This window comes from Acanthochromis polyacanthus, chromosome 3 (assembly GCF_021347895.1).
Source record: "Acanthochromis polyacanthus isolate Apoly-LR-REF ecotype Palm Island chromosome 3, KAUST_Apoly_ChrSc, whole genome shotgun sequence".
In the NCBI taxonomy this organism is placed as follows: domain Eukaryota; kingdom Metazoa; phylum Chordata; class Actinopteri; family Pomacentridae; genus Acanthochromis; species Acanthochromis polyacanthus.
The window spans coordinates 11,808,166-11,834,187 of record NC_067115.1 but is presented as its reverse complement, the minus strand read 5'-3'; the positions used below and the strand labels follow the sequence as shown (position 1 = coordinate 11,834,187).

General features: G+C 39.6%; 1 protein-coding gene across 2 annotated transcripts in view; it reads right to left on the bottom strand.

Moving 5' to 3' along the window:
* Positions 1-710: 710 nt before the first annotated feature.
* dnah6 (dynein, axonemal, heavy chain 6) overlaps positions 711-26,022 on the bottom strand; it is a 63,070-nt gene continuing 37,758 nt past the window's right edge. For both annotated transcript variants that reach the window (XM_051945240.1, XM_051945241.1), the window contains exons 57-81: positions 25,762-25,885; positions 24,944-25,140; positions 22,234-22,437; positions 21,341-21,466; positions 21,008-21,172; positions 20,112-20,179; positions 19,781-19,961; positions 19,360-19,539; positions 18,976-19,209; positions 16,213-16,348; positions 14,167-14,333; positions 13,658-13,848; positions 12,858-13,018; positions 11,953-12,041; positions 9,975-10,121; positions 9,699-9,837; positions 7,555-7,674; positions 7,237-7,358; positions 5,527-5,656; positions 5,249-5,376; positions 4,859-5,044; positions 4,022-4,094; positions 3,357-3,508; positions 1,156-1,378; positions 711-954 (exon numbers count right to left, since the gene is read on the bottom strand). In XM_051945240.1, the coding sequence (XP_051801200.1) occupies positions 851-954; positions 1,156-1,378; positions 3,357-3,508; positions 4,022-4,094; positions 4,859-5,044; positions 5,249-5,376; positions 5,527-5,656; positions 7,237-7,358; positions 7,555-7,674; positions 9,699-9,837; positions 9,975-10,121; positions 11,953-12,041; positions 12,858-13,018; positions 13,658-13,848; positions 14,167-14,333; positions 16,213-16,348; positions 18,976-19,209; positions 19,360-19,539; positions 19,781-19,961; positions 20,112-20,179; positions 21,008-21,172; positions 21,341-21,466; positions 22,234-22,437; positions 24,944-25,140; positions 25,762-25,885 (3,747 nt within the window). In that variant the 3' untranslated portion in view covers positions 711-850. The remainder of the gene's footprint in view (positions 955-1,155; positions 1,379-3,356; positions 3,509-4,021; positions 4,095-4,858; positions 5,045-5,248; positions 5,377-5,526; positions 5,657-7,236; positions 7,359-7,554; positions 7,675-9,698; positions 9,838-9,974; positions 10,122-11,952; positions 12,042-12,857; positions 13,019-13,657; positions 13,849-14,166; positions 14,334-16,212; positions 16,349-18,975; positions 19,210-19,359; positions 19,540-19,780; positions 19,962-20,111; positions 20,180-21,007; positions 21,173-21,340; positions 21,467-22,233; positions 22,438-24,943; positions 25,141-25,761; positions 25,886-26,022) is intronic.

Here is a 26,022-nt window from a genome sequence, read left to right as displayed (position 1 = left end):
TTTGTACAGATGCTTTTTACTGCAATTGTTTTTGTGCTGCCCCCCCCCGGTTTATGTTGAATATAATGTTTATATACGACCCGCTTGCTGCTACCAAAGCAGTAAGGTGTGCAGAAGCAGTGTGTGTGACAGAGACAAAGATTGAGTACATTTGCACTCTGCCCCAGTGCTGCAGTGGGTGTGCTTAATGGGTTTGAAAAGCCATATTTTATGTTTCTTGTGCTGCATGCCCTCAGTTACACAAATAGGCTGCTGATGTATGTGGGGGCAGTGGCGGAAACATTTCATCATCTGATGATCATCACTCCTTCTTCCGTCTCAAAACATTCCTCTTAGCTATGTTACATTTTCATGTTTTTCTCATTTTTGAACCATTAACATCTATGTGCCTGTCCAGCCATCCCTATTTATCCGTCTCATGTACCTCTGCTGCCGTCCATCCCTCTGTGTTTTCTCTCCCCGAAGCTACACATGTAGTGTAACACTCAGTAAGCACATTCAGTGACTTACCGCACAACGTGAATGGAGTTTCCAAGTGTGGCAGGGTAGTACATGGTGTTTACATCGTAGAGACTGAATGTCTCATCTTCAAAGATGCAGATGGATTGCACAGATCTCAAGTGTCTGAAGGATAAGACTTTGTTGCTGCATATAGATAATATTAATCTACCTGAATACACCTGAGTGCATAAACAAAGCTGATAGATCAGTTAGGGCTAGCTCAGAAATTTTTATTGTGAAGAAAATGTACTCAGTATAAATCGTGTTTGTGGAAATGTTTACAAATAAGCCCACTGAAGATACAAAGTTAATTTTAGGGTGTACATAGCCTTATATGTTTAACACAAACTCAATCATCCAATTGGCACAGGAGTGCAGAGGCTTTTGATATCCAATAGTCGCTGGGTCTCTTGGAGGGAAGCATTACTGTCACAACAAAGTTAGTCGAGTGACCTGGAGGGAGACAGAGATGAGGAAAAAATCTGAATCAAATTGTTTTGAACATTGTTTAGTGGTAAGATGACCTAAAAATAACTTGAAAATTATCCTGTCTGTTCATTTATTAAAAAATGTGTCATGGCTTTAATGTAAAAATATAAAGTATAATCTACACTACTATGTGAGCGAGGATTCCTGTATGGATCCAGTATGTACCAGTAGTGGACAGAGTGCCGGCTCTTGCTGAGGTCTTATATAGAGGAGCGTGGTAGAGGTCAGTCTCAGGTACATAATTCTGCTGTGGCTCGAAGTGCACGACTGGCAGCAAGGCGTTCATCACTCGAGGTAATGCATCATCAATCACCATGGTGACGTCGTCCCAGCGACTAGCATCCATATACATGCCGTGCACAAGAACGCCATCCTTTGGCTCTGGTAACTGTTGTTTCCACAAATGAGATTGAGGAGTGATAAGTCATGGAGTCTTACTGAAGGAATCACAGTTTGAACTCTTTTCTCTTCACATAATTTTAACACTGCACTGAAATTTCTCTTTTAAATCCATTATGTCCTCTTTACAGTCAGTTTTTGCATGAATGGTGGTTACTTTAACAGTCACCACTGTGCTGCCATGTCACTGCTCCTTGTCAAAGATGTATTACTAAATGAAAAGAACTTAAAGTTAGCCTTTGTTGGATGTGTATACAGCTATATATGGGGATCATTTTCTTTAGCAGAGATGCAGAAGAGTTTGCAGGATGGTTTAAAAATTTGTAAGATTATTCAAATGAGAGAGTTCACATCTAATCCCAGTTAAATTTATTATAAAAACCATGTACCAATTTTAAAAGTAGCTTTTTCCTAAAAATGATTTCTATCAACATAAATACAATTTTTGTGCAGTACAACAGCCAACATACAGTTTGGAAGATAAGTCTGGTTTATTTCAAAATGGTATGGATCCATTAATTTTGGCTATTGTGGTTCTATGGGTGCTTCTAACTGTACTTTTCTCTTCCATTTTAGAGATTCTGGGAAACATGGACTTGCACAAAACAATGTACATCAAGACAAGGTAAACTTCGGTATTATTGCTAATTGTATAGGGCAAGGCTTATTAACTCTGATGTACAAAATGGATCAAAAGTGACTCAAATCCAATGGAAAATGGATATCTCCTGACCCACACTGTGCATCAAAGAGTTAAAGTCTGGACCTCAGTTTGCATCTGGACTGAGTGGCAAGTCAATTCCTTCTAGTCCATACCTAATATTCAGAAAATTATTTTATGAAATGTAACATTTTCAGTTTTTAAATCTATTTTCGATTGATCAATGAATTGTTTGTTCCAGTATACCTGGAGACTGTTCACAGCAATCTTGTTTAGTGATGAATGTGGTTTTATTTTGGCTTATTTCTCTATAGTCCACATTGTTGTCACAGCAATGTTAACCAAAAAAGCTGTATTGTTGTTGTTGCTGCCAAGATCACCATTTAATGTTACACCAGAGAATTTGCTATCAGCTTCAAAAATTGGAGATAGAAAATCTGTCTTGTTTTCTCGAATACACAATTTCCACAAATTGTGTAATTTGATGTGAGAATACATCTGAGTCAGGAATAAATACTATGCACTAACTGTCCATCTATGTTTGCCTTGGATTTGTGTTTGCTGAATTCTAAGATATGTGACGTTTCTGATGTAATCGCAAGTTCATGGGTCACTCGGATTGCAGGCATAGAGTGACATTTCTCCCACTGGACTATCTTGTCTGTACTGACCTTGAGGGTATGCTGTTTCAAAGTTACACATGGGTTGATTAAAGTTACTTTGTTTCCAGCAATTGTTCCAGTCGTCTGGCCTTACATATAATTCAAATGTGGACTTTTAAAAACATCCATTTGAGAAGTCACGCTAGAAGGATCTGGAGCTGCCAGCCTTGGAAGGATTGGAAGAGCTCTAGTCTGGCAACAGGTAACCAATTGTAATCCTACAGTGTAACAAAAATATTTATGTGAGATTGAACAAATCCTTTGTAGATAACCATTAGTCAACAATGTCCGTTTATAATTCCTCTGTATTTCATGGGGGGGAAAAAAGGGAAAAGATTTATTTGGATGAAAGGGTGAATGTAAGGACACTACCTCCAGGCACTCCGCAGAGAAAATTTGATTTGAATAAACTTGAGGAGTTGTACAAACTTAAAATAAGTTTTGACACTGCAGGGAAATGTGGATCTATATAATAATATTCTCACTATTTTGCTTAATGTTACTAACCGGTTATTTTGTTTTCTATCTTACTTTTAGCTACACAGTTCCTTCAGGAATATCATGCTGGTGCCAAGAAGATCTAAAAGTAAGAGATCACAATGTTAAAACATTATTTACTAAATGCAGTCCTCTATTTCCATTACCTCATCATCCATGTCCAGCTTTTCGGTGACAGAAAGAGAGCGTAGAGCCTCACAGACTGCTACCTCGTCCCTGTATGTTGGCACCATATTGAAGCGGAAGTTGAGCTCATCAATGGGCAAATTGTAATGCCGGGCATGATTCTGCAGCACCCCTACAGGCCAACAGGTAGAGGACAACATAAAACACTTTACACTGTCAATTTGAAAAACACAACAAGAGTAAGACAAATTTTGCATTTTACACTAAGGTTACTCTAACAGAAGTAGATGGTGTGTTTTTGACTATGTTCAGTTGCAGATTAATCCAGTTTTGGTGCACTTTAAGAAAGTGCAGTTTGTAGTAATGAAGGAACATGCCACTCAGTTCAACAACGGAGCTCAGATAACAGTTTTTTAATTGTTTTTGGACAAATTAAATGCTGTGGCACACTAAAAAATGCATAACTATTTTGTACATAGGTAGTATATGTTCAAATGAGCAATTTATCGCTAGTTTGCTCTTATTACAGAAGAAGAAGAAAAACACAATATCACCTTATATCAAATATATTATTTCTATTAACTTGTAACTAATTCTAGAATATATTCCAGTCACTCTGAAATTTGTATTACTGTTAGGGTTAATTAAAAACCATGGAAGGTATTTTGGTACTGCAGTGGTTTACCGGTAAGAAAGCCTTGAGGGAAGAAGAATCCTGAGATCCAAAAAGATTTGGGCTGACCACGTGTGATCCAAGTCTTGCAAGATAGGGCAAGAGAGAGACAGAAAAAGGAGAGGCGTAATTAAAATATGTGTGTCTTGAAATAGCATCTTAATGTGTTGTCTTCAGTCTGCTATGCTGCATTACAGAGGTCCTGTTACTTATGGGACTTGAAAGTGACTAAGTGACTCAACTTGTAATGGTGCAGTTAGGTGGGTTTTCTCTTCTGAGGTAGTGAACACATGCAGTCTGACTCAGCGGTTACCCATCACTTTCTGAACTAATGCGACTCTACCCTGTTTGTCTCTTTTGTGTATTTGTGTGAGTTAATTTTAGGGAATGTGCAATACACATGTTCGGACCAGTCTTACGGAAGAGCAGCTTAAGTCAGAGGAAATGAACCGAATGCCTAAAGAGGGTGTATGGGGAGATAGAAAGGGAGGAAGAGCGAGGAGAAGGAGGAGACAGCGGGAGATGGTTTACGCCTCTGGGAAGAACACAGAATGGGCATGTGTTGTTACTGTTTTTCATCTTAATGAGATAACATAGAAATCAAACATACAGAAGTGTGTGCATGTGCACACACAAGCACAATCAAGCCAGCATGCAGAGTCAGATTTTCCCTGTCAAATTAATTTCTGTAAGCATCAGTAATACAAAGGAAGTGAATCATGGCATATTTTTATCCATGCTTACACTCATGTCTAATCAATTCATAACTTTTAATTAGAGATTATTGAGACATATCGATTGTTTTTACAGTGTGTGTTTGTGTGTAAATATCCGTGTTCTCTTTCTAACCTCGATGAAGGACGTTCTGAGGGTCAGGTCTCTGACCCAGGAAGCCAGGGGTTTGAGGGAGGGGTAAGCAGAGTTTGCCCAGTGGGTAGGAACCTGGTTGTTCAAGAAGCTAGTGTAGATTCTGTCCATTTCCTCTGACATCACAACCAGACCTGCTATTGCCTTCTGCAGGGTGATGAGAGACAGCTGCGAAGAACAAAGAGAATCATACATCACAACATAGTGGTGAAAAGGACATAAATGACTATAACACTGCTGGTTGTTTCTGATACCATTTACAATGCTAGTTTTAATTTCTTTTAATATCATTTTCTAAGATGAAGGAAATGTACTATGATTCAAGCTGCTGACTAGCAACACAACTGAAATGGTTATATTGGTCTGTGTTACCCTCAGAACTCTCAGCAGGTTGTTGAATCGGTCTGCTTCCTGGCCCAAAACAGTGGTGAGGGAGTTCAGGCGGCTATTCTTGTCCTTGACAAACAGTGTTTCCACTGCCTCGTCCATGTCCAGTCGCTCTGCACATCAACAGGCAGGCAAGTACGCAAGCAGGGAGACCAGGTAGGTAGGCATGAAAAAAACAGAATGCCTGATAAGCAATTCATGATGACACGCATTTTTAATGATGATGTATGTCAGGGTGTGCCACTCTACAAGTGTGTATGTACCAGGTAGCTTTGCTAGTATAGATTCAGCAAGCTCGCAGACTATGTCATCGTTACTTTTGGCTCCATGTTGCGCTGAAGAACGAGGATTAACATCCAGTATGGTGTTGATCAGAGTGATGGTTTCTTGGCGCTGTAGAGGCAAACACATACATTAACATATTTATATCGTATACAGTGATAAGGGATAACATTATGAAAACCTGCCTAATATTGTGTTGGTCTCCCTTTTGTTGCCAAAACAGCCCTGACTCATGGACTCCACTAGACCCCTGAAGGTGTGCTGTGGTATCTGGCACCAAGATGTTAGTAGCAGATTCTTTAAGTCCTGTAAATTGCGAGGTGGGCCTCCATGGATCGGACTTGTTTGTCCATCCCACATATGCTCAATTGGACTGAGATCTGGGGAATTTAGAGGCCAAGTCAACACCTCAAACTTGTGCTCCTCAAACCATTCCTGAAGCACTTTTGCCTTGTGGCACAGCACATTATCCTGCTGAAAGAGGCCAAAGCCACCATGGAATACTGTTTCCATGAAAGGGTGTACATAGTCTGCAACATTGCTTAGGTAGGAGGTACGTCCCAAAGTAACGTCCACATGGATAGCAGGACCGACCCACGGTTTCCCAGCAGAACATTGCCCAAAGCATCACATTGCCTCTGCCAGCTTGCCGTCTTCCCATAGTACATCCTGGTGCCATGTGTTGCCCAGATAAGCGACACACACGCACCCGGCCATTCACGGGATGTTAAAGAAGACGTGATTCATCAGACCAGACTACCTTCTCCCATTGCTCCGTGGTCTAGTTCTGATGCTCACATGCCCATTGTTGGTGCTTTTGACAGTGCACATGGGTCAGTATGGGCACCCTGACTGGTCTGCGGCAATGCAGGCCCATATGCAACAAACTGCGATGCACTGTTTATTCTGACACCTATCAGAACCAGCATTAACTTCTTCAGAAATCTGAGCAACAACAGCACGAACCACCTTCGTTCCCCACGAGCATCAGTAAGCCTTGGCTGCTCATGACCCTGTTGTCGGTTCACCACTGTTCTTTCCTTGGACCTCTTGATAGCTATTGACCACTGCAGACCAGGAACTGCTGCAGTTTTGGAGATGCTCTAACCCAGTTTTCAAACCATCACAACTTGGCTCTTGTCAAACTCACTCAAATCCATTTTTCCTGCTTCTAACACATCAACTTTAAGGTCAAAATATTCACTTGCTGCTTAATATATCCATATAACAGGTGCCAAGATGAAGAGATAATCAGTGTTATTTTCACTTTATCCATCAGTGGCCATAATGTTCTGCCAGGTCAGTGTACTTATATGTATATATAATATTTATTTTTATTTATTTTTTTTTACAATATTTTACAGTTGCATTCAGAGGCTCTCTGAGGGAAAAATGCTTTTATAACAGTCCTGTATGAGCTGTTTCATACTAAATCACAAGTGGGCCCAATAACAGTTTCTTTTAACTGTAGTGAAGTGAAATACTCAACATATTCCCCACTGCAAAATACACATACACAAAATTTATAACGTAACATATACTCATGGAAAGTATACATAAAAGTACATAACATCATGCAGAGTTATATACATATAAATAAATAGACTAACTGAAAGACATGGAAGTAATGCACTTTTCTGTATGGCTTTTTTCTAAGATACTACTTATATTGTAATAATAGTATTTCTTACCTGGAAAGCCAGGTTGGCATTCTCATGCATGCCAAAGACTTCAGGATCATCTATGATTGGTAGACTTTCAATGTACTTCTTATACTGCTCCAGTTCATCTGTCTCAGGGGCATAGTAAATACCTTACACACAGAAGAGAAAAGCATTAATCCAATGGAAATATACAGAATGTAAGCACGCACTGTGACAGACTCCTGAAAGCGTGCATATGCTTGCTGTATTGAATTACATTTTCCTGAGATACATTCCTGTTATTTTTTCAATGCCATGCACATATCCAGAATAGGCAGAAATGGAGAAAAGCTGAATCAACTTTACCTGAGGAGGAATAGGCGTAGCCAGTTTGCAGCGTTTCAGGAGAAAAGAAGCCTTTGAGGACTGTCCTGAGGCAGCGTTGGTCCCAGGCATCCGTCACTCTTCCTCCATATGTGATCTCACCTGTGGAGCACAAAACCACATCATGCGCATCACTGTAGCTTTCTTTACTGATAGAAAAGGTGGTTGTTTGAATGACCGTCCCTGCTGTGGCCTCAGACTGAGTCCAAGCCAAGAGTGCCACACTCAAATTATTCAAATTCCCACTCAGAATCAGCATGATAAAGCAACCATTATGAATAAAACATTGAGCATTCAGGAAATTTGAGTAACCGCCAAGTAAATAATGTCAGAAGGAAGCAAGCAAGTTGACAAAAAAGACCAAGTTACCAAACATTTACTGCTGTAGGTGAGACGTACAGTGCAGCAAACGCAGCAGCAATTTCCTGAAGTCTGTCAAGTGTATTGTCGTTTTCTTACATTATTCTCAGCAATCCATGCTGTATCATGCCAGCTATTCTCAATCTTTTGTGCCAACAAATCATCAGAAATTTAACTGAAGAAAGCAATTATGAATCTCTTTCGAAAATGTTAAAATGTTTTCACAAATTTGAACTAATGTAGACAACTCACTGATTCATTCTTTTTCTAATGTGGAAAACACTGACAAGATACAAACCAAGGAAAACCTCAGGGCAAGAAAACAGAATTCTAAAGAGAGACACATGCTTTTATGACAATAAAAGAAAACAGAGTAATTTAACATATATTTAGCAATCAAATGCCTAAAATCCATACTTTATAGTAATTTACACACATTTATGTAAGACAATAAAAAGCGAAATGAATAATCAGAAAAATCTCAACTGAAAGCCTTTAGTAAGCTGTAGGCATGGTAGAGCTGGCAGAGCCTTTTTGTACACTAGAAAGGAGGAATTGCTCTTTCCAAAGAGGAGCGGCAATATCATGCTTGGTTTGAGCCCAAAACCTTTCCCCTAAAGATTTTGTAGCTCAGGCTCACAAGGACTGTTAGAATTAAAGATTAAACTAATAACACAGTCGTGTGATAACAACAATGAGAGACATCAATTTGATGTGATGTGCTCCACTGAGACTGAACGCACCACATAATCATTTGGAGGTGTAATTGAAAACCAGATTAGGGAAACAAATGAACTTTAGCGATATGATGAGCATTCTTAATGAAAGGGATGCTTTCGACCTCTACATAATAACTTTGAAGATGTCTGCTACAGATGTCCAAGACTAACAATATTAAACTGGCATAATTAAATACAACTAAAATTGAATTTTTGTCCATATCTGTGGACAAACTATATGACAAAACTAAAAAGTATATCTAAAAATTTTCATGCTTGAAAATGCGTCATCAAACAAAATAAGAAGGGGAAAAAAATAACTTCTCAGAGAAATAAGAATAAACTCCAAACCAAACCTCTGCGAACAAAAACAATAAATGAAATGCTTTATTTTGAAACTGGCAATCAATGCTTTATCTCACTTGAAAATAATGTCAGGCTGTGCTGATGAGCTTGAAAAAGAGTTTCACTGAGCATGGGAACATCTGTTCTTTTCATTATATTTCTATAAACACAGTCAAGAGACAGAGAGCAGTGAAAGTTCACTGAGTGAGAACTGAACAAATGAGGGATCACAGCTGCAGAACAGAGTGAAATCGTGTTACAGGACTGCCCTGCTTTGTGAAATCAGCAAACATTTTGCTATCCCCATTTTACATGGAGCTGAAAATACGTGTGCTGTTGACAAAATAGTAGTGTCTGCGCCATGTGTCGAGACCACAACAAGCATGGCAGCAAACATGGTACACTATTTCTTGCATTTTGTTTAAAGTTGAACAACTGAAAGTTCCACAGAACTTTTCACAATCTGCAATCATATTTCAAAAAGAATAATTACACTTTTTGCACGAGGATATGAAATCATGGACATTTTGGGAAGAATATTATAATTTTAAAGCCAAAATAGGATGCATCTTAGATATAGGAATATGATCAGAGCAGCATACTACACAAAACCCCAAATATATTAGCTTAGGCTGTGCATATAAATTTAGATGCGCCTGCAGGCAAATACAAACACTTATCCGAGAGCATATTTTTCCTTACCAGTGATATAAATGAGGGCATCCCAAGGAATGATGCCATCTTTGCAGTAGAGATTGAGGTTGAGCAGAGCACATTCTCTGTCACTATCATTAAACTCATAGCGGATGTTCCAGCCCAGCGGACCAAACTTCTTCCGCTCCTAAGATACATGGAGATATGACACACATTTAAGGACATACACCCACTCGGAGACACCAGACAGCAATGCAAACACTCACTACAGCATGCACGTTCAGGCACACAAAGCAGAAATGGTCATGTATGTGTGTATGTCACCTGGACTATTGCATGGAAGAAGCACATTCCGAAGACAATCTTCCTCCACTCGCGACCCAGAACGTGATCTTCAAAGAAATTGCTGGTGATCTCTGTAAAGGCTCGTCGCATGTTGGCTCGCAGACCTTTAGGAGGTTCATTAGTCACCTGGCAACGAAAACACAGAGACCTACCGTTTAATAGTTACTACTGTGGTGAGCAATCTGCTCAAACTGCCGAAACTTTTGAGGGTTTTCTGGCATCAGGTTATTCATATGTAAACCATGTAAGGCCCATATGGCAGACAAACTGAGCCCAAACATCTACATACACAAGTCAAATCATACTGCACAGGTGGGACCTACAATTTTCACACTTCAATTAATCTATAATGCTGCAACATTTATTATTTCAAATGATGTACAGCCATCAATTATCAGTTAGGAAACATATGTTGGGAAGGAATAAAACAAATAGTTTTCCAAATTAGGGAGACAGTATAACTACATTTATGTGTGATGAAATCATATTTAAATGAGTAAATAACTGCAGCATATTCCCCAAAGGAGGAGCATGATTTGTTGTAAATATTTGTTTCACAGTATGTGTGTGTGAAAGTATAGAAGAAACTTTGAGATGGATTATACCCAAGTGAAACTGCTGTGACTGGAAACCTAATATACATAAGGCTGGACTCACAAAGTATTATCCAAGCAGATAGCTATGGTAATTGCAGTGAATATCAGTTTCCTGTGAGCATTTGTTTGTGAAGGTGCTCTGAATACGTTTTACTGAAACCACATAGAACAAAACTCACAATGCTAAAAGTGAGAGTGAGGTTGACCTTGCTTGACCAGACAGTCAAATGAGCATTAAGCCACACTGTATAATAGTATGAAGGAATTTAGCAAATTTAACTTAATTTTACAAATTTACTAGATGTAAATAAGAGTTTTCCTAATTTCTATTCAATAGAACTTAACCTGTTTTTATCATGTGTATCTTTGGACCACTTTAGCACTTAAAAACACACATTCTAATAATTTGAACCATTTTAACTTCAAATGTGGAGTTGAATGAATGAACAGATGAGTGTTCACTCGCATCATTAAATTAAGTTCATAAGAAACAAAGCTAGCATATAAACAAACTTCCCAGGATGCCTTTGATTAGTTTAAAACTCAGAGAAAAACAGACCTAATGGAAATTGCTGTGCCTATAACAAGTTTAATTAAGTTGCAGTTGTTTCCTTACAAAATGACGGAAATCATTTTAACCATTATCCCACTATAACAGAGACAGTTTCACAGTCTTCATAATGACTGTTATTATGGTGCAGGTAAGATCTTACAGGTGCAGATCTTACCTGCACCTGCAAGATCTCAATGTTGATTCAACACAATAACTTACTAGGTTTATTAAATGTGTTTACGCAACTTCCATTAAAATTTAACTCAGCAACACAAAATGATAAACCCAAGTGCAGTTTACTCACATTTTTAAGGTAGCACAGAAATGTACGTTTCTAAGCTGAATAAACTTGAAATAATTGCTAGAGCAACTTTAGATTTTGTAACTACTAAAAATTGTCCATAAGGAGTGTTGGACACATAAGGTCAAGAAAGTCCAAATATCCAAAGAACAGAGAAGAGTACTGAAATTCAATATGTAGATAGTTTTGTACCCCTGCAATATGTGTCAAATCACGTGTGGGCTTCCGACAGAAATAAACAAAGTTGTTTAGTATAAATATTTAGAAACTGTGTCTTGCATAGTCTTTATGAAAAAGTATGATGAAGAGCAACATGCAAACGTAGACTAAGCTCACTGCAAAGAAGACATTTATTCCAAGCTGCACTTTTTCACTCTGGAAGTGAATGCAAAAATAATTCTTCATACTGGGAACATTAACTCTGCAGAGCCATCTGCAACAATCACATGAAATGAACTGAGACAAAGTGAGATTACAGTTCCATATTGTGTTTATGTGTGTGACTACCTTGACAGAGTTCTGGAGCACTGTAACAGGAAATGCTTTGGTAGGCATGGAGCTGAGAAACAAACGGAAGTTCTCGTGGATTGATGTATCTGCACAGAAACAGGAATATTACCCACAAACATAAAGAAAAGAAAACATATGTAATGGATGTTTCTGGAAAAAAATGCACTGAGGTATTTTTTCGCTGATATAGTGTGAGGAAAAACCATAAAAGTAATGACAAAACTCCCTGGGAGATCAGCTATATTGAGTGTACATTGCAATCAATGGATTTGCTAATGTATTTTCTCAGTGGCCTTTCCTGCAGTGAGCTCAGTCATATATTACAATTGTGCAGTAAAACTCACAAAAGTTACAAGACCACAAGTTAGCAAATCAACAAACGACTTCAGCGGAAAAATAGCTCCCCTCTGCAACTTTTCACTCTCACAAATTTACACGTCTCCTATCTGGGATGTAATAAAAGAGGTTCAAAGATTTACTTTTCCACTCAAGCATGAAGCCAACCTGGAGCCCAATGTCTTATTCTTGTCTAGTTCTCATTTGCAAGCACTAGATTCAGATGCATGCCATGTAGAGTCACTAAAATATCACAATTTGGAGCTGTGCTTTTTTTGATAAATACAATCATTTGTGAATAAAAAAAACATGTTTATGTAGAAATCTCTCAGAGGCTTGGCTGCTTGCTTTGAAAAACACAAGAGTCTTCCATTTAATGAACCATAAAGTAAGTACAAAAAAAGAAGTGAGAAGTGCAATGTCAGTATGACCCCTTGAGCCACAATAGATTCATTAATTTGGAAGCACAAGCATATCTGTTCTGTCAAATGCGTGAGACAAACAACTGAAATGATTCCTATATAGACACACAAGACATGCTTCTATGTTCATGTTTGTGGTAGTACCAGGCTCAGTGAAGGTCTTGATGAGCTCCTCCATGGCTAACATCCAGGACACAGCCAGGTGGCAGTTCTGCAGAAACACCCAGTTGCCACTCTCTAATGCTGCATGGATCATCTTCTCTGCTATTGGTCCCTGGCCTTGACCTAATGAGATGGACTCAACCCTGAGAAACAGGCAGAAATTGAAAAGCCGTTGTGATACACTATTCACACCTTTATGTGAAGAGTTCATTTGCAAAAACAAGTAACTCTGTTTTACAAATTTTCAGAAAACTAATTTTTTTATTGTTTCCTTGAGACAATAACACTAATAATTTATTTTTTCTCTATTTTGTCATGTATTTTTTTTACTGAAATCCACTCAACTTCAGTTTGATTGATATTATCTCAAGTAAATAATTAAAAAAAAGTTTTCTGAAATTTTACCAAAACAGAGTTATCTGTTTTTGCAAATGAACTCTTCATATGCTGATCATAACAAGTTGCCGAGTATAAATACTGTTTTATGAATAGAATTTCTTTGACAAAGTCAATAGTACAAAAGTACACGAATAAATTAGAAACAGTTTTTGCACTGCTTTTCTAATTTATTCTTGTACTTCTTATTCTTGTAACGATGAATTATTTTCCCCACTGTGGGATCAATAAAGTGTATTTGATCTTAATACAAGGCAAATTTGCAGGGACTGGTAAGTAAGCTTTACTGTTTTGGCTACTATGCGGGAAAGACAACCTCCTTTACTATTCATTTTGGGTTTCACTTCAGCATACCTCTCCACCAGCTTTTCTTTCTTTTTTTTTACCTGTCAAGACACCCTCTCTCATTTGCAAAGCGCTGGAAGGCACCCATGGGGTCGGATCCTGTGCTTAGTATGAAGATCAGTGGGGTGGAGGGGGACATGTCATTGTAGAGATTAGCCAGGTCAACTGGAGGGTTTTCCACAAACTGCTTTCCTAGAGTGACAATCACAAACTCTGTTGCTGCAAAGACTACCTGGAAAGGACAAGGAAAGTAAATAAGTCACAAAATATTAGGACAAACAGGACAGGTAGTAGTTGTGCATGACAGGAGGGAAAAAAAAGAAAACATTAAGAAAATGAAATCCAAGAATAGGGTTAATATGGGACTGCTTCCGTGAGGTTGAACTGAAGGCTGCAGGGAGGGCTGCAGGCTAGTATAATTTTTAATTAGTGTATTTAGTGAAATCCTTGCTGAATTTAATCATGTAGGATTCGCAACAAATACACTCCAAATTCTCTCTAACCCTGTAGACCTGAAAACAATCGTTCCACACGCTTCATCAAGGCTCACCTTCTCTTCCATGAAACTCTTGATAAGAACTAGCTTCTGAAAGGCCCCCAACCTCTCATTCCAGTAGCCCTTTATCTCCTGTTTCTCTTCTTTGGACTTCCCGAGAGGTGGCAATTCTGACACATAGCCTTCCCAGGACTCTGGATTAATAGATGTTTGAAAACATCCTAAAAGGAGAGGAGTTTCATTTATTGCTATACAGATCAAAAAGACCGTTGTTTAACAATAACCAGGGGATAGTACCGGTATAAGAATAGAAGATTGATTAAAATACACACGTGGACAAAATTGTTGGTACCCCTCAGTTAAAGAAGGAAAAACCCACAATTCTCACTGAAATCACTTGAAACTCACAAAAGTAACAATAAATAAAAATGTATTGAAAATTAAATAATCAAAAACAGCCATTACTTTTGAATTGTTGATTAACATAATTATTTAAAAAAACAAACTAATGAAACAGGCCTGGACAAAAATGATGGTACCTCTATAAAAGATTGAAAACTATTTGACCAGAGTGACATGATTAACTCAGGTGTGTCATTTAATTGACATCACAGGTGTTTCCAAACTCATAATCAGTCAGTCTGCCTATTTAAAGGGAGACAAGTAGTCACCCTGCTGTTTGGTGAAAAGGTGTGTACCACACTGAACATGGACAACAGAAAGCGAAGGAGAGAATTGTCCCAGGACATCCGAAAAAAAATGATAGACAAACATCTTAAAGGTAAAGGCTATAAGACCATCTCTAAACAGCTTGAAGTTCCTGTGACAACAGTGGCTCATATTATTCAGAAGTTCAAGACCCACGGGACAGTAGCCAACCTCCCTGGACGTGGCCGCAAGAGGAAAATTGATGACAAATTGAAGAGACGGATCGTTGGAATTGTATCCAAAGAGCCCAGAGCAACCTCCAAAGAAATTAAAGGTGAACTCCAAGGCCAAGGTACATCAGTGTCAGATCGCACCATTCGTCGTTGTTTGAGCCAAAGTGGACTTCATGGGAGACGACCAAGGAGGACACCACTGCTGAAAAAAACTCATAAAAAAGCCAGACTGGAATTTGCAAAAATGCATGTTGACAAGCCACAAAGCTTCTGGGAGAATGTCCTTTGGACAGATGAGACCAAACTGGAGCTTTTTGGTAAGGCACATCAACTCTATGTTCATAGACTCAAAAACCAAGCATACGAAGAAAAGAACACTGTCCCTACGGTGAAACATGGAGGAGGCTCAGTAATGTTTTGGGGCTGCTTTGCTGCATCTGGCACAGGGTGTCTTGAAAGTGTGCAAGGTACGATGAAATCTGAAGACTATCAAGGCATTCTGGAGAGAAATGTGCTGCCTAGTGTCAGAAAGCTTGGTCTCAGTCGCAGGTCATGGGTCTTCCAACAGGACAACGATCCAAAACACACAGCCAAAAACACCCAAGAATGGCTGAGAGAAAAGCGTTGGACTATTCTAAAGTGGCCTTCTATGAGCCCAGATCTGAATCCCATTGAACATATGTGGAAGGAGCTGAAACATGCCATTTGGAGAAGACACCCATCAAACCTGAGACAACTGGAGCTGTTTGCTCATGAGGAGTGGGCCAAAATACCTGTTGACAGCTGCAGAACGCTCATTGACAAATACAGAAATCGTTTAATTGCAGTGATTGCCTCAAAAGGTTGTGCAACAAAATATTAAGTTATGGGTACCATCATTTTTGTCCAGCCCTATTTCATTAGTTTGTTTTTTAAAATAATTATGTTAATCAACAATTCAAAAGTGATGGCTGATTTTGATTATTTAATTTTCAATAAATTTTTATTTATTGTTACTTTTGTGAGTTTCAAGTGATTTCAGTGAGAATTGTGGGTTTTTCCTTCTTTAACTGAGGGGTACCAACAATTTTGTCCACGTGTGTAGCTTAGCTTAAGAGTGGCACGTGATGATTTCTATGTGGCTCAGATACTTTAGTTTTTAGATTCAGCAGATACATAATGCACTAAATATGTCAATATTCTTACTTGATCAACCAGGATAACAATAGGGCTGGGTTACCTAGCTTGATATGGATATGAGTTCTGGTGATTTCTTTGGCAATGTCCTTGAAGCAGGGCAGTCTGTCCTCCAGCTCACAACATGTCTGCCAATAAAAATCACTTAGCCATGGCACATCTGGCGGCTCTGCATAGTCCTGGGAGATAGGGAAATAGAAAAGGAGATGTCACAACAGTAAAATAAGGCAAATGGGAAAAGGATGGAGGACAGACCTTGAGTAAAGAGGCAGTAAAGAAGGATTAAAGGATGTTAAAAAATATGACATGAGGAGGATTCAAAACTTCCAAGGCAGGTAGACATAAGAGATGCATTGATAAAGCACACAAATCTAGCAAGCTAGATATAGATGATGATGTATAGAAGCTGCAAAGTAAAAGACAGAAACACAGATGAGAAGGAGAAGAAAGGACAAAATTAGCATGAGGATCATGACAGCTAACAGACAGCACCCCCAGCTTAACTAATGCCATTTAAATGAGAACCAAACGGTGGATAGAAACACAAGAAATATAACCCTGGGTGACACTGACTTATCAGTATTGTGGTCGCAAAACCATCTAAATTTTTGAATGAAACCACAGCTAAATCTCAAAGGTTCTTTTATTCATCGCTCTATGCTACCTTCAAACCAACAGTGTCCCATTTGCACAACCCCTCTATCCCACAGGAGTTGGAGATAAATGATAAGAAATACCGTAATGTAAGCAAGCACGGCTATTCTGAGTTCAACAGTCTAAATTAGTCAGTCTAAAGGAGTCTGTTCTAGCCTTATGTATGACCTGAGGTACTGACAATTTTTCATTAATTGCCCAAGGTCTATTAACATGCAGGATGCAGGCTGCATGGGCAACTGAAAAACAGAGATATTTCTTATCAGTCTTTCACAGAAATATTTTTTGTCAGCCTATCCACAGAAAGAATTCATCATATTGCAAGTGCTTTTGTCTATTGTCAATGTTTGTATCAGACTCAGGAGGTCTGCAGCAATAAGTCGGCCAAGAGAGAAAGACGCCCGCCCCCATCGACTCAATCGTGACATGAGAGGTGGAGAGAATGAGAATATTTTAAACAGCCCAACCTGTGGGGTTTTTCAGAGGGAAAGTAACAGCACCTTGTTTACTTGCAGTTTAGAGGATTCAACCACCAAACTGTAACAAATTTATATATTTTCTTCTAATTACAAGACTACCCAGAAACCAAAAAATATATATTTTTTCTTGGATGCTTGGTTGTATTTAGAACTCATGACACAGTTGAATGTTGGCCGTTATCTCTCTCCTCCTAAAGGCAATTAAACCTCATCCTTGACAATTTGTTCTGGCTTCAGTGGTCAGGTCCCCTTACTGACAGTTGACAGTTTTGGTATACTCAAACTCAAAATAGCTGAAGTGATGTGGATTTACTATTTCACTGTCCCTTGTTTAAAAAACTCTGCTGGCTGCTGTGCAAACTGCATAACTTCCAAAGTAGCATTGCTTGAATGCAACCATCAAGTTACAAACTATAACTTCTTAAAAATGTATTTCAATGTGCAAAAAAAACAACACACTATTAAATTCCACCTTTCACTTGTACCTTGCCCAAGAGGGTTTAAGGAGAACAGAGACATTTAGCAACAAGAAAAGCACTCAGAGCGCAGTACTCCACCAAGGCTGCTCAGCAGTCATATAATTTCCAACGAATACGTCCCATTAAGAACACAGCAGTGGATTTGTAGTAGGATCACAATCATGTGATCATCAGCAGGAAGCTGGCGTAGTGTTCACTTGTTGTCGTATAGTGATGCTGTGCTGCTATCTTGCAAAGATATGGAAATCTTTAACAAATCCGTGGACCAGACTATAAGCTGCAAAATCTAATTAGTTGGTCTTTTTGTCATTTCTGACCTCCCGGAAAATTTCATCCAAATCCGTTATTCCGCTTAGAGTAATGTTGCGCACAGACAGACAGATTCACACATGAACAGACTGATATGCCGATCATCACATAATTTCGCCTCGTTCCTTGGCGGATTTAAAACAGAGACCAACTTTTTCTTCGACATTCATATGTTCACCTTCACATTTGCAGACTAAATTTCTTTACATTTATGCCACTAATGTGCATTAACATAAAAATCCTGCAGAGTGCAATTACTTTAAAACATAATTTTTGAACTGCAAGAAGTCTTCTCGACACATTTTAATCAAATTTGACTATATTTAAGTGTTATACAGCCATCCTCACTGTGCAGTGGAAAAACATCAAAATACAACAACAGCAACAAATGATTACAGCCTTCTTAATGTGGTTAAAGGGAGAAACACATGCTATAGTTTTATTTGGCAAGTTTACTAAATTTAGTTCTTACTTTACTTACTACTCTGCTTCTATTTATGTGTATCTTTTTTTTTTTTTGAGAAAGAGGCATGTTGGTTAGCACTGTCGTCTCACAGTTAGAAGATCCCCAGTTTGCGTCCTGGTCTGGGATCTTTCTGTGTGGAGTTTGCATGTTCAAGCTGTGCATGAGTGGGTTTTCACCTGGTAATCCAGCTTCCTCCCTCAGTCCAAAAACATGCCGATAATTCTAAATTGTCCGTAGCCATGAATGTGAGTGTGGTTGCTTGTCTGTGTTGCCCTGAGATAGACTAGCAACCTGTCCAGGGTGTCTTCTGCCTTTGCCCTCAGCTGGGACAGGCTCCAGCCCCAGTGTAATCCTAATGAGGATTAAGCTCTGTATAGATAATGGATGGATGAATTTTGACTTGATTTCTGCCACCTTACCTTTTCCAAGGAGGAGGCTCCTCTGAGGAAGTGCTGCCACTCCACATCAGAAATTTCACCACGCTGCCTCATGATCTCAACACACAACATAAAGCTGTAGATAAGCTTGTGCTGCTCGAAGAGGCCACGTGAGACATTGATGTATGAGTTAAGCAAGATTTGGTCCAGCAGGATCTGGAGACGCTTTTCCAACACACTGCTCTGCTCAGATGTCTCAATGGTCGCATTAAAGAGCTGAATGTGGAAAAAGAAGCAAATAAGAGAGAGGTAGGGAAAACAATCACATTACATCGGCACATGAGGCACTTCCATGAAGTATTCCTGACAGATTCTGAATAAAAAATTTTCTGTGGATTGGAAAATAAAGCTTTGCTCCTCTCTTGCCTGTTTAAAGTACTTCAGGGAGAACTGGTACATAGGATCGATCTCCGAGAGACTTGCGATGACAAAGTACAGGACCGATCCTCTGGTGGCCACAGGTCTGTAGCATTCCCTTGCAGAGTTGATCATCAGCTCAGTGGCCTCTGCCTCCTCCAAACGATGCTTTATGGCCTCTGATGTCACCTAGAGAGTAGTAGATAAAGAACAAAAGAAGGCAAAAGAAGTGACAGGGAAAAACAGCAGTATACTAAGAACAGATGGGATTTGGGAGGGCAAAACTGGAAAACAGTAACACATTAGGGCATCAACAAGGTAAGTTTAAAACAAGTATGAAAAGGATCACTGTGGCTCAAGATAGATAATGTAAATTTATCAACCGCATAGCAGAGCACATGATCATTGGCATGATCTCTGCCTGTCCTACCTTTGACTCCTCGAGAGTCAGAACTAGCTCCTCATTGTCAAGTATATTCCCCTGAGAGGTGAAGAGAAGCTTCAGGATACGGTCTTCGATTTCTTTGAGCTGGTTGCGGTCAGCATTGATGCTTACAATCAATTCGTTCCTCTGTTCCTCAAGATGTGGGCTCTCGAGACGCACCACATCACTTGCAGGGTTATAGAGAGATTATGATGTTGAAGTGATTCAGGTGGTAGACAGGAGAAACGGGAAAGACATGAGTGTAAAATAGTATTGTTAAGACACACATGAGTAGGTATGTTTGAGTGTGATACATATCTGGTTTGTGTGAATGTACCTGAGCAATTGGTCTTCCAAGCCTGACTCAGTCACAGTGAAATTGATAATTGTAACTTTGATGCACACCTGTAAAGCAGTAACAGAACACAATCTAATTGAACTTTTTACACAAGTTGACAAGGAACATCCAAGTTGGAAAAGATATTTCCTTCAGTGGCAGCCATGATTATCAACTCACATGGTTACAATTGTACATGTGCACCAGACATTTAATTCAGTTGCAAGACTTTAACTGTCATGCTACTGTCAACCACCACAGCTGTTGACATTTTGAGTACCACAACCAGGTATTTCAAACTATCAAATGGTGTATCATCTGTCATTGCCTTCATGCACTGCTTGTCTGATGTAACACGAGAATAGAAGCTCACATTTGCAGGGTGTTCCTGCTCTCTTAGAGTGATGTTGAGCAAAAACGTTGGTCTAGCTGGCAAGTGACTTCATTTCTTGCTTATCTTGATAATAATTGTTTTGATTATACCTGCAGGCATATTTCTACCATGGCAGATGGGTTCACAAAGGTTCTTTTGTGTGCAGTTGTTTATACTCCACAAATGACATGCTCTTTGGCAAGACTATAAATATCTGGCTGGCATATTAGGAAGCCATTTGGGATTTCTTCACAAAAACCTTAGTGGCAGAGGTTTGCTGGTATTCGTTAAATCCATGGTAACTTGATTTGCACCCTGATGCACACCTCTTAAAGCTTATGGGACCTAACAGCAGTGGTAGTTCAATTATACTAAGAGTTGCTAAAGCTGACAAACACAACATGTATTTGCCATAGCTTGAATGAATATAATGCTTTGAAAGGAGAAAGCTGACAAACACAACATGTATTCATCATAGCTTGACCGAATATACTGCTTTGAAAGGAGTGTGTGCTGCCCTTACCTCTGGCAGGTAATGTGGGTTGGCCATCTTAGTGGTCATATAGAACCGGAAGTTTTTGTCATAGTCAATATCAGAGTCTCCAAGTCGGATCAATGTTCGACCACCAGCTACAAATGTCTGCTTCAGCAAGATGGGCTCCAACGCTGGATCTAGAGTCTCATTCAACTATACACACAGGGCAAGAATGGATAAGCACACACCCACCACAGAGACAGCAATAAAGCATTATCTAGTAAAGTTCTCGTAGTTCAAGTTACGGAATTGTATTTAGCCATAAATCATCTCCCTCATGATTAAGTCTATTTTACCATGACATGAGTAATGTGTTCTTACCTCCTCTAGCAGTACAGGCATGCCCATGCGTATAGCATTCTCTAGTGTACGGAGGAAGCTTGGGTCTGTCAGCTTGATCACCTTTAAACCATGTTTGGTCTCTTTGGAGCGGATCCACCGGTTGGCCTGAGGGTGAAAGAGATGGCCTTTATCCAATGTGATAAAAATATGACCTCTTTACATATTTTATATATGATAAGAATGTATGTTAGCACTTGTAAATAAGGGAAACCTAACCAATGGTACAGTAGTGCAGTGTGAAAGAAATAATAATGCATGTGATTTTTGTGTTGCAGGAGTGTACGATACAGTATATCATCAACTATAAATAAGGAGTCTCTTAGACATACTCTGACATGGAAACCTTCCAAATAAATTGTCAGAATTTATGTCACCATGTTCTGTCAGTATAAAACAGAGAACAGCAATGCAGGGAATGAGGAGGAAAACATTTTCAAATGTGCCAGGAGAGAAAACTGGGATTGTTAGCAGTCAAGACAATGACCTGAAAGGCAAAAGGGAGGCTGAAAACTAAAGCTTCTTCATCTTGTACATGTACATTAATCTTAGTGAGCTGGTTTGTGTCCTTTCAAGGTGAAGAAGCTGGACAGTGTGTGTGCACCTTGGACTATGACACAGTCTCAGATTTCTATTTTGAGAAAGATTTTCTTGTTCTTTATGATAATACTGCAACCATGCTGTAAAAGCTTAAATCAAATGAAATACTTAACAGTTCTGTAACAAGGAATGGGTGAAATAATATACTGTTTACTCTGGTTTTATTAGTCATTGTGTCCACATTTGCACGTCCTTAGCATGACACAATATGTGAAAGTTGGGAATAAATGACGAGAACAATTAATCAATTGCCTCGATCCTAGTTTCCAGTTCACCTGATCCTGTGGGTCGATCATAAGAGGCCAGCGGCGGCCCTCAGTCACCAGGATCCCATTCTCTGTTGAAACGGTGTCACGAGGCAGCCCTTCTGTGTTCCACTGGCGGATGACATACGGATCACCCAGAATGTTGATCAGGCTGAAGCTGGAACTGATGGGAATGTTCAGTTCCTGGCACTGTATTATCCAATGATCAATTAGCTGGGGGAAGAGAGCACACACACATTTAACCCTTGTGTGGTGTTCATATTTTTGTTACACAGCCAGTGTTCGCGGGTCTGGTGGACCCGGCGCATTTTGGGGTTTTCAATTCAACACAATCAAATAATTTTACGTTAAAAAACTCAACAGATGTTTTCCTCAGTTCAATTATAAGCAATATAAACAACATAAATGGTAAATATTTGCTCTTTACCATTGTTAGATCACATTTATGAATAAAAGTGCTACTCGTTTTTTGTTAGTTTTTAATAAAAAGTACTTAGAAAGAAAGAAAATCAATTATAATCAAGGTAAGAGTGGAAACAATAAACACATTTACAGATGAAGCAAGGTTTTTCATAACTACTGACTTTTATTTATTTGAATTTCATCAGAAATTTAACCCATTCTGATCTGTTTAAACATCAGAGGCTGAACACATGCAGTAAACATGTCTGTCGAGACAACACATCAGCCTCATTGAATATAGTTTTTTCACACGTATACAACACATGAGGGGCAGAGTTTTACTGTGTGTGTGTGTTGCATATGTATTTTTGGCACTTGATGCATGTATATTGTGTTTTTCTTTCCATCTTGGGTCCACACACTTCGCAGCGCTTCTTTTTGCTGTTGCTGGCTGCAACCAAGAATAATGAAAAGATCAGGAATTTTACTAACTCTCTTCTCTCTCACAAGACATGAATGTCAGACCAGCTGCAATAGCATCACATACTTACTTCAGACTCCACAGGTGGTGGTTCTGTAGGTTGGGTGGATGGAGCACCAGTAGCCTAGCCGCGCTAGACCCATGTTCTGAAGGCACAAGGGTCTAGGACCGCTCGATAGGGAGGGAAGCGGGCTAAAAGGTTGTCTATCAAATCCCTCTGCAGCAATTGGGTAGGTATACAACCAATCAGTGCAACGAATAGGCTGATGTAGTTCCTAGAGCACCGGCGGATTGTGGCTAAGTCCCATTAGCTAACCAGCGGAGCCAACTGGTATATTAAGGATTTGCCATATCCCGTCGGCATAAGTCCAAATACGTCTTTCTTCTCAATGAAACACTTCAGTGTCGTCCTTTGTTTATCTTTCAAGTTGAATTTTAGCTTCAAATCTTTAAGGGCTGTGGCCAAAGCCGAGTCGAAAAATAACTGTTTATTGTGCGCTGGTTGTTTCTGTCAGAATCGTTGCGCCTCTGTCGTCACTTCGTTACGCCCACCTTCTGACTCTACACTTCATGGTGATTGGTCCGGCCAGTTTTAGGAGAATCCAGCCTCGAGCCTTATGGAGGGTAACTAGACCCACCCTGGCAGAGAATTAAATTCGTTGCTGTGGGTTGTCTAGCGCGGCTAGGCTAGAGTATCAGCATTCTCGTCCTGAATCCTCCTCATGATTGCTGCAGAGGCTGGGGTTCTTGGAACATGTTGTCTTCTTTGTATTTGAGGCCTCAGGGCCTTTCCCAGTTCCTCAAGAAAGAGTCGCCTCCTCTGGAGCTTCCCTCTGCTCCACTCTGGGTTCAGTGCCATCCAGATGACAAAGGCATTGTATGCTGAGATGTCCAACATGTAAAAGAATATCACCAGTGGCCAGCATAGGGTTCTCCTTTGCAGCTGTAGGCAGTCACCAGCTTATCCATGTTGTCCGCACCTCCTTTTGTGGCATTGTAATCCATGATCATTTCTGATTTTTGATGCTCCTAGAGAGCAGGTGTTGGTGCTTGAATTTTGCAAAGCTGTGCAGGAATGGCAGGGCAGAAATACCCCCCCCCCCCCCCCCCCCCCCCCCCCCCACACACACACACACACACACACACACACATACAGCCCACACCTACACACACCTACACACCCACACACCAGGCCCAGACAGGAGGAGGACAGAGAGCAGATGCACAAGACCTAAAACTTCCACTTTTATTGGCCCCGGGTCCAGTGGACCCGAACACCCTGTATGTAACATAAATGCGTAGGGGGGGGTGTACGGTGTGTGGTCATTGAAAATGTGTTGTGATGTATGTTCTTCACGGAAAATGAGCCAAGGCCAGTGAATCTGAGCTTGAAATAAAAAAATATCGTATTACTTTTCTTTGATATAAAAATGAAAATGGGTCCCACAGACCCGAACACCATACAAGGGTTAAGAGTACATGACATTTAGTTGTGTTTTGGTTTGTTTTAAAATATATAGTACGCACAAGAATACTGCACAATTTCTTTCAGCTTCCCTCTTGATTAAAATTGTTATTGTTGGCTGTTAGTGCTTAACTTATGCATTGTAATGATGTGCAAACATATTCAGCTCAAGACCATTATTGTACTGAGGATTGCATCTTAAAGAAGAAATATATGTACAATAATGAGAAAACTGGGTCTTATGTAGTGCATTTTATTGCAGCTAAGGGGCAAAATTCTTTAGTACACTCTAACTGGGTGTATCAGAAGCCTATATTGTATGCCACAGGAGCCCTAACTTGTATTACATTAACCTACCACATGGTACCTACCAGCTGTCTATAGTGGGAAGTGAACGCTCCACAGTAGGCCACACAGGCAGCTGCAATGAAGACATTCCCTACGACATTGATGATCTCTTGCTCAAACAGGACGACACTTTCTTCCCAGCGTACTTGCTCATCACCTAGAGCAGAAGTTAGCTTCCCTGCCCTGGTCAGCCGAGTCTGTGTCATCGCCATTTTCTTAACTTTAAGAAAGAAAAAAAGAGTGAGACAAAACAATCGAAAAGGTAAAGGCAGGAAGAATTAGAGTACTTACAGACATTTAAGTAAAAGACTTTCGGTAGAACTTTACAACTTTTACTTCTCTAGATATTTTTACAGAACATGAATACATTTATATAAACTAGAAAAGCACTCAGAGTGTAGTACTCTGCCAAGGCTGCTCATTCCTTGTATCACGTCAGACATGTGTGTAATGTTCAATTTGTAGTAGAATCGCAATCACGTGATCATCAGCAGGCAGCTGACGTACTGTTCACTTGTTATCGTAGTTACAGTGACGTGTACTGTTATCAATGAGAGCAGAAATCTTTATTAAAAAAATTGTGGTTTCAGACTATAAGCGACATCACTGACAAAATCTAATCAATAGGTCCTTGTGTCATTTCTGACCTTCCTTGAAAATATAATCTAAATTTGTTAATCTGTTTTGAGTAATGTTGCTGACAGAGAGACAAACTAACGCCGGCCATCACAAAGCTCTGCTGAAGCTCCGCCTCCGTGGCCAAGTAAAAATACACTAGGTGGGTAGTCTAAGATCAAAGTAGAGTTTAGCATGGCAACATAAAAAAACAGCAAGTCCTCACCCAACTCTTCCTTTTCATTCTCGCTCCTTTCAAACTGCTCCTGTAGTATCTTGATCTGGTTATCCACTTCCTGAAGCTTTTCCTGCTTCTCCCTCAGAGTGGCCATTGTCAGATCCAGCTCCTCCTGGATACGTTAGGATAGAAAGAGAAATTGAAGCAGCGAAATAACGTGAAAGTGATATTTGAGCAATATTTATCACCATGAAGTCTAATGTATACAAGCCATTCTAGATGGGGCTTACAGAATACAGAAGAGATAGA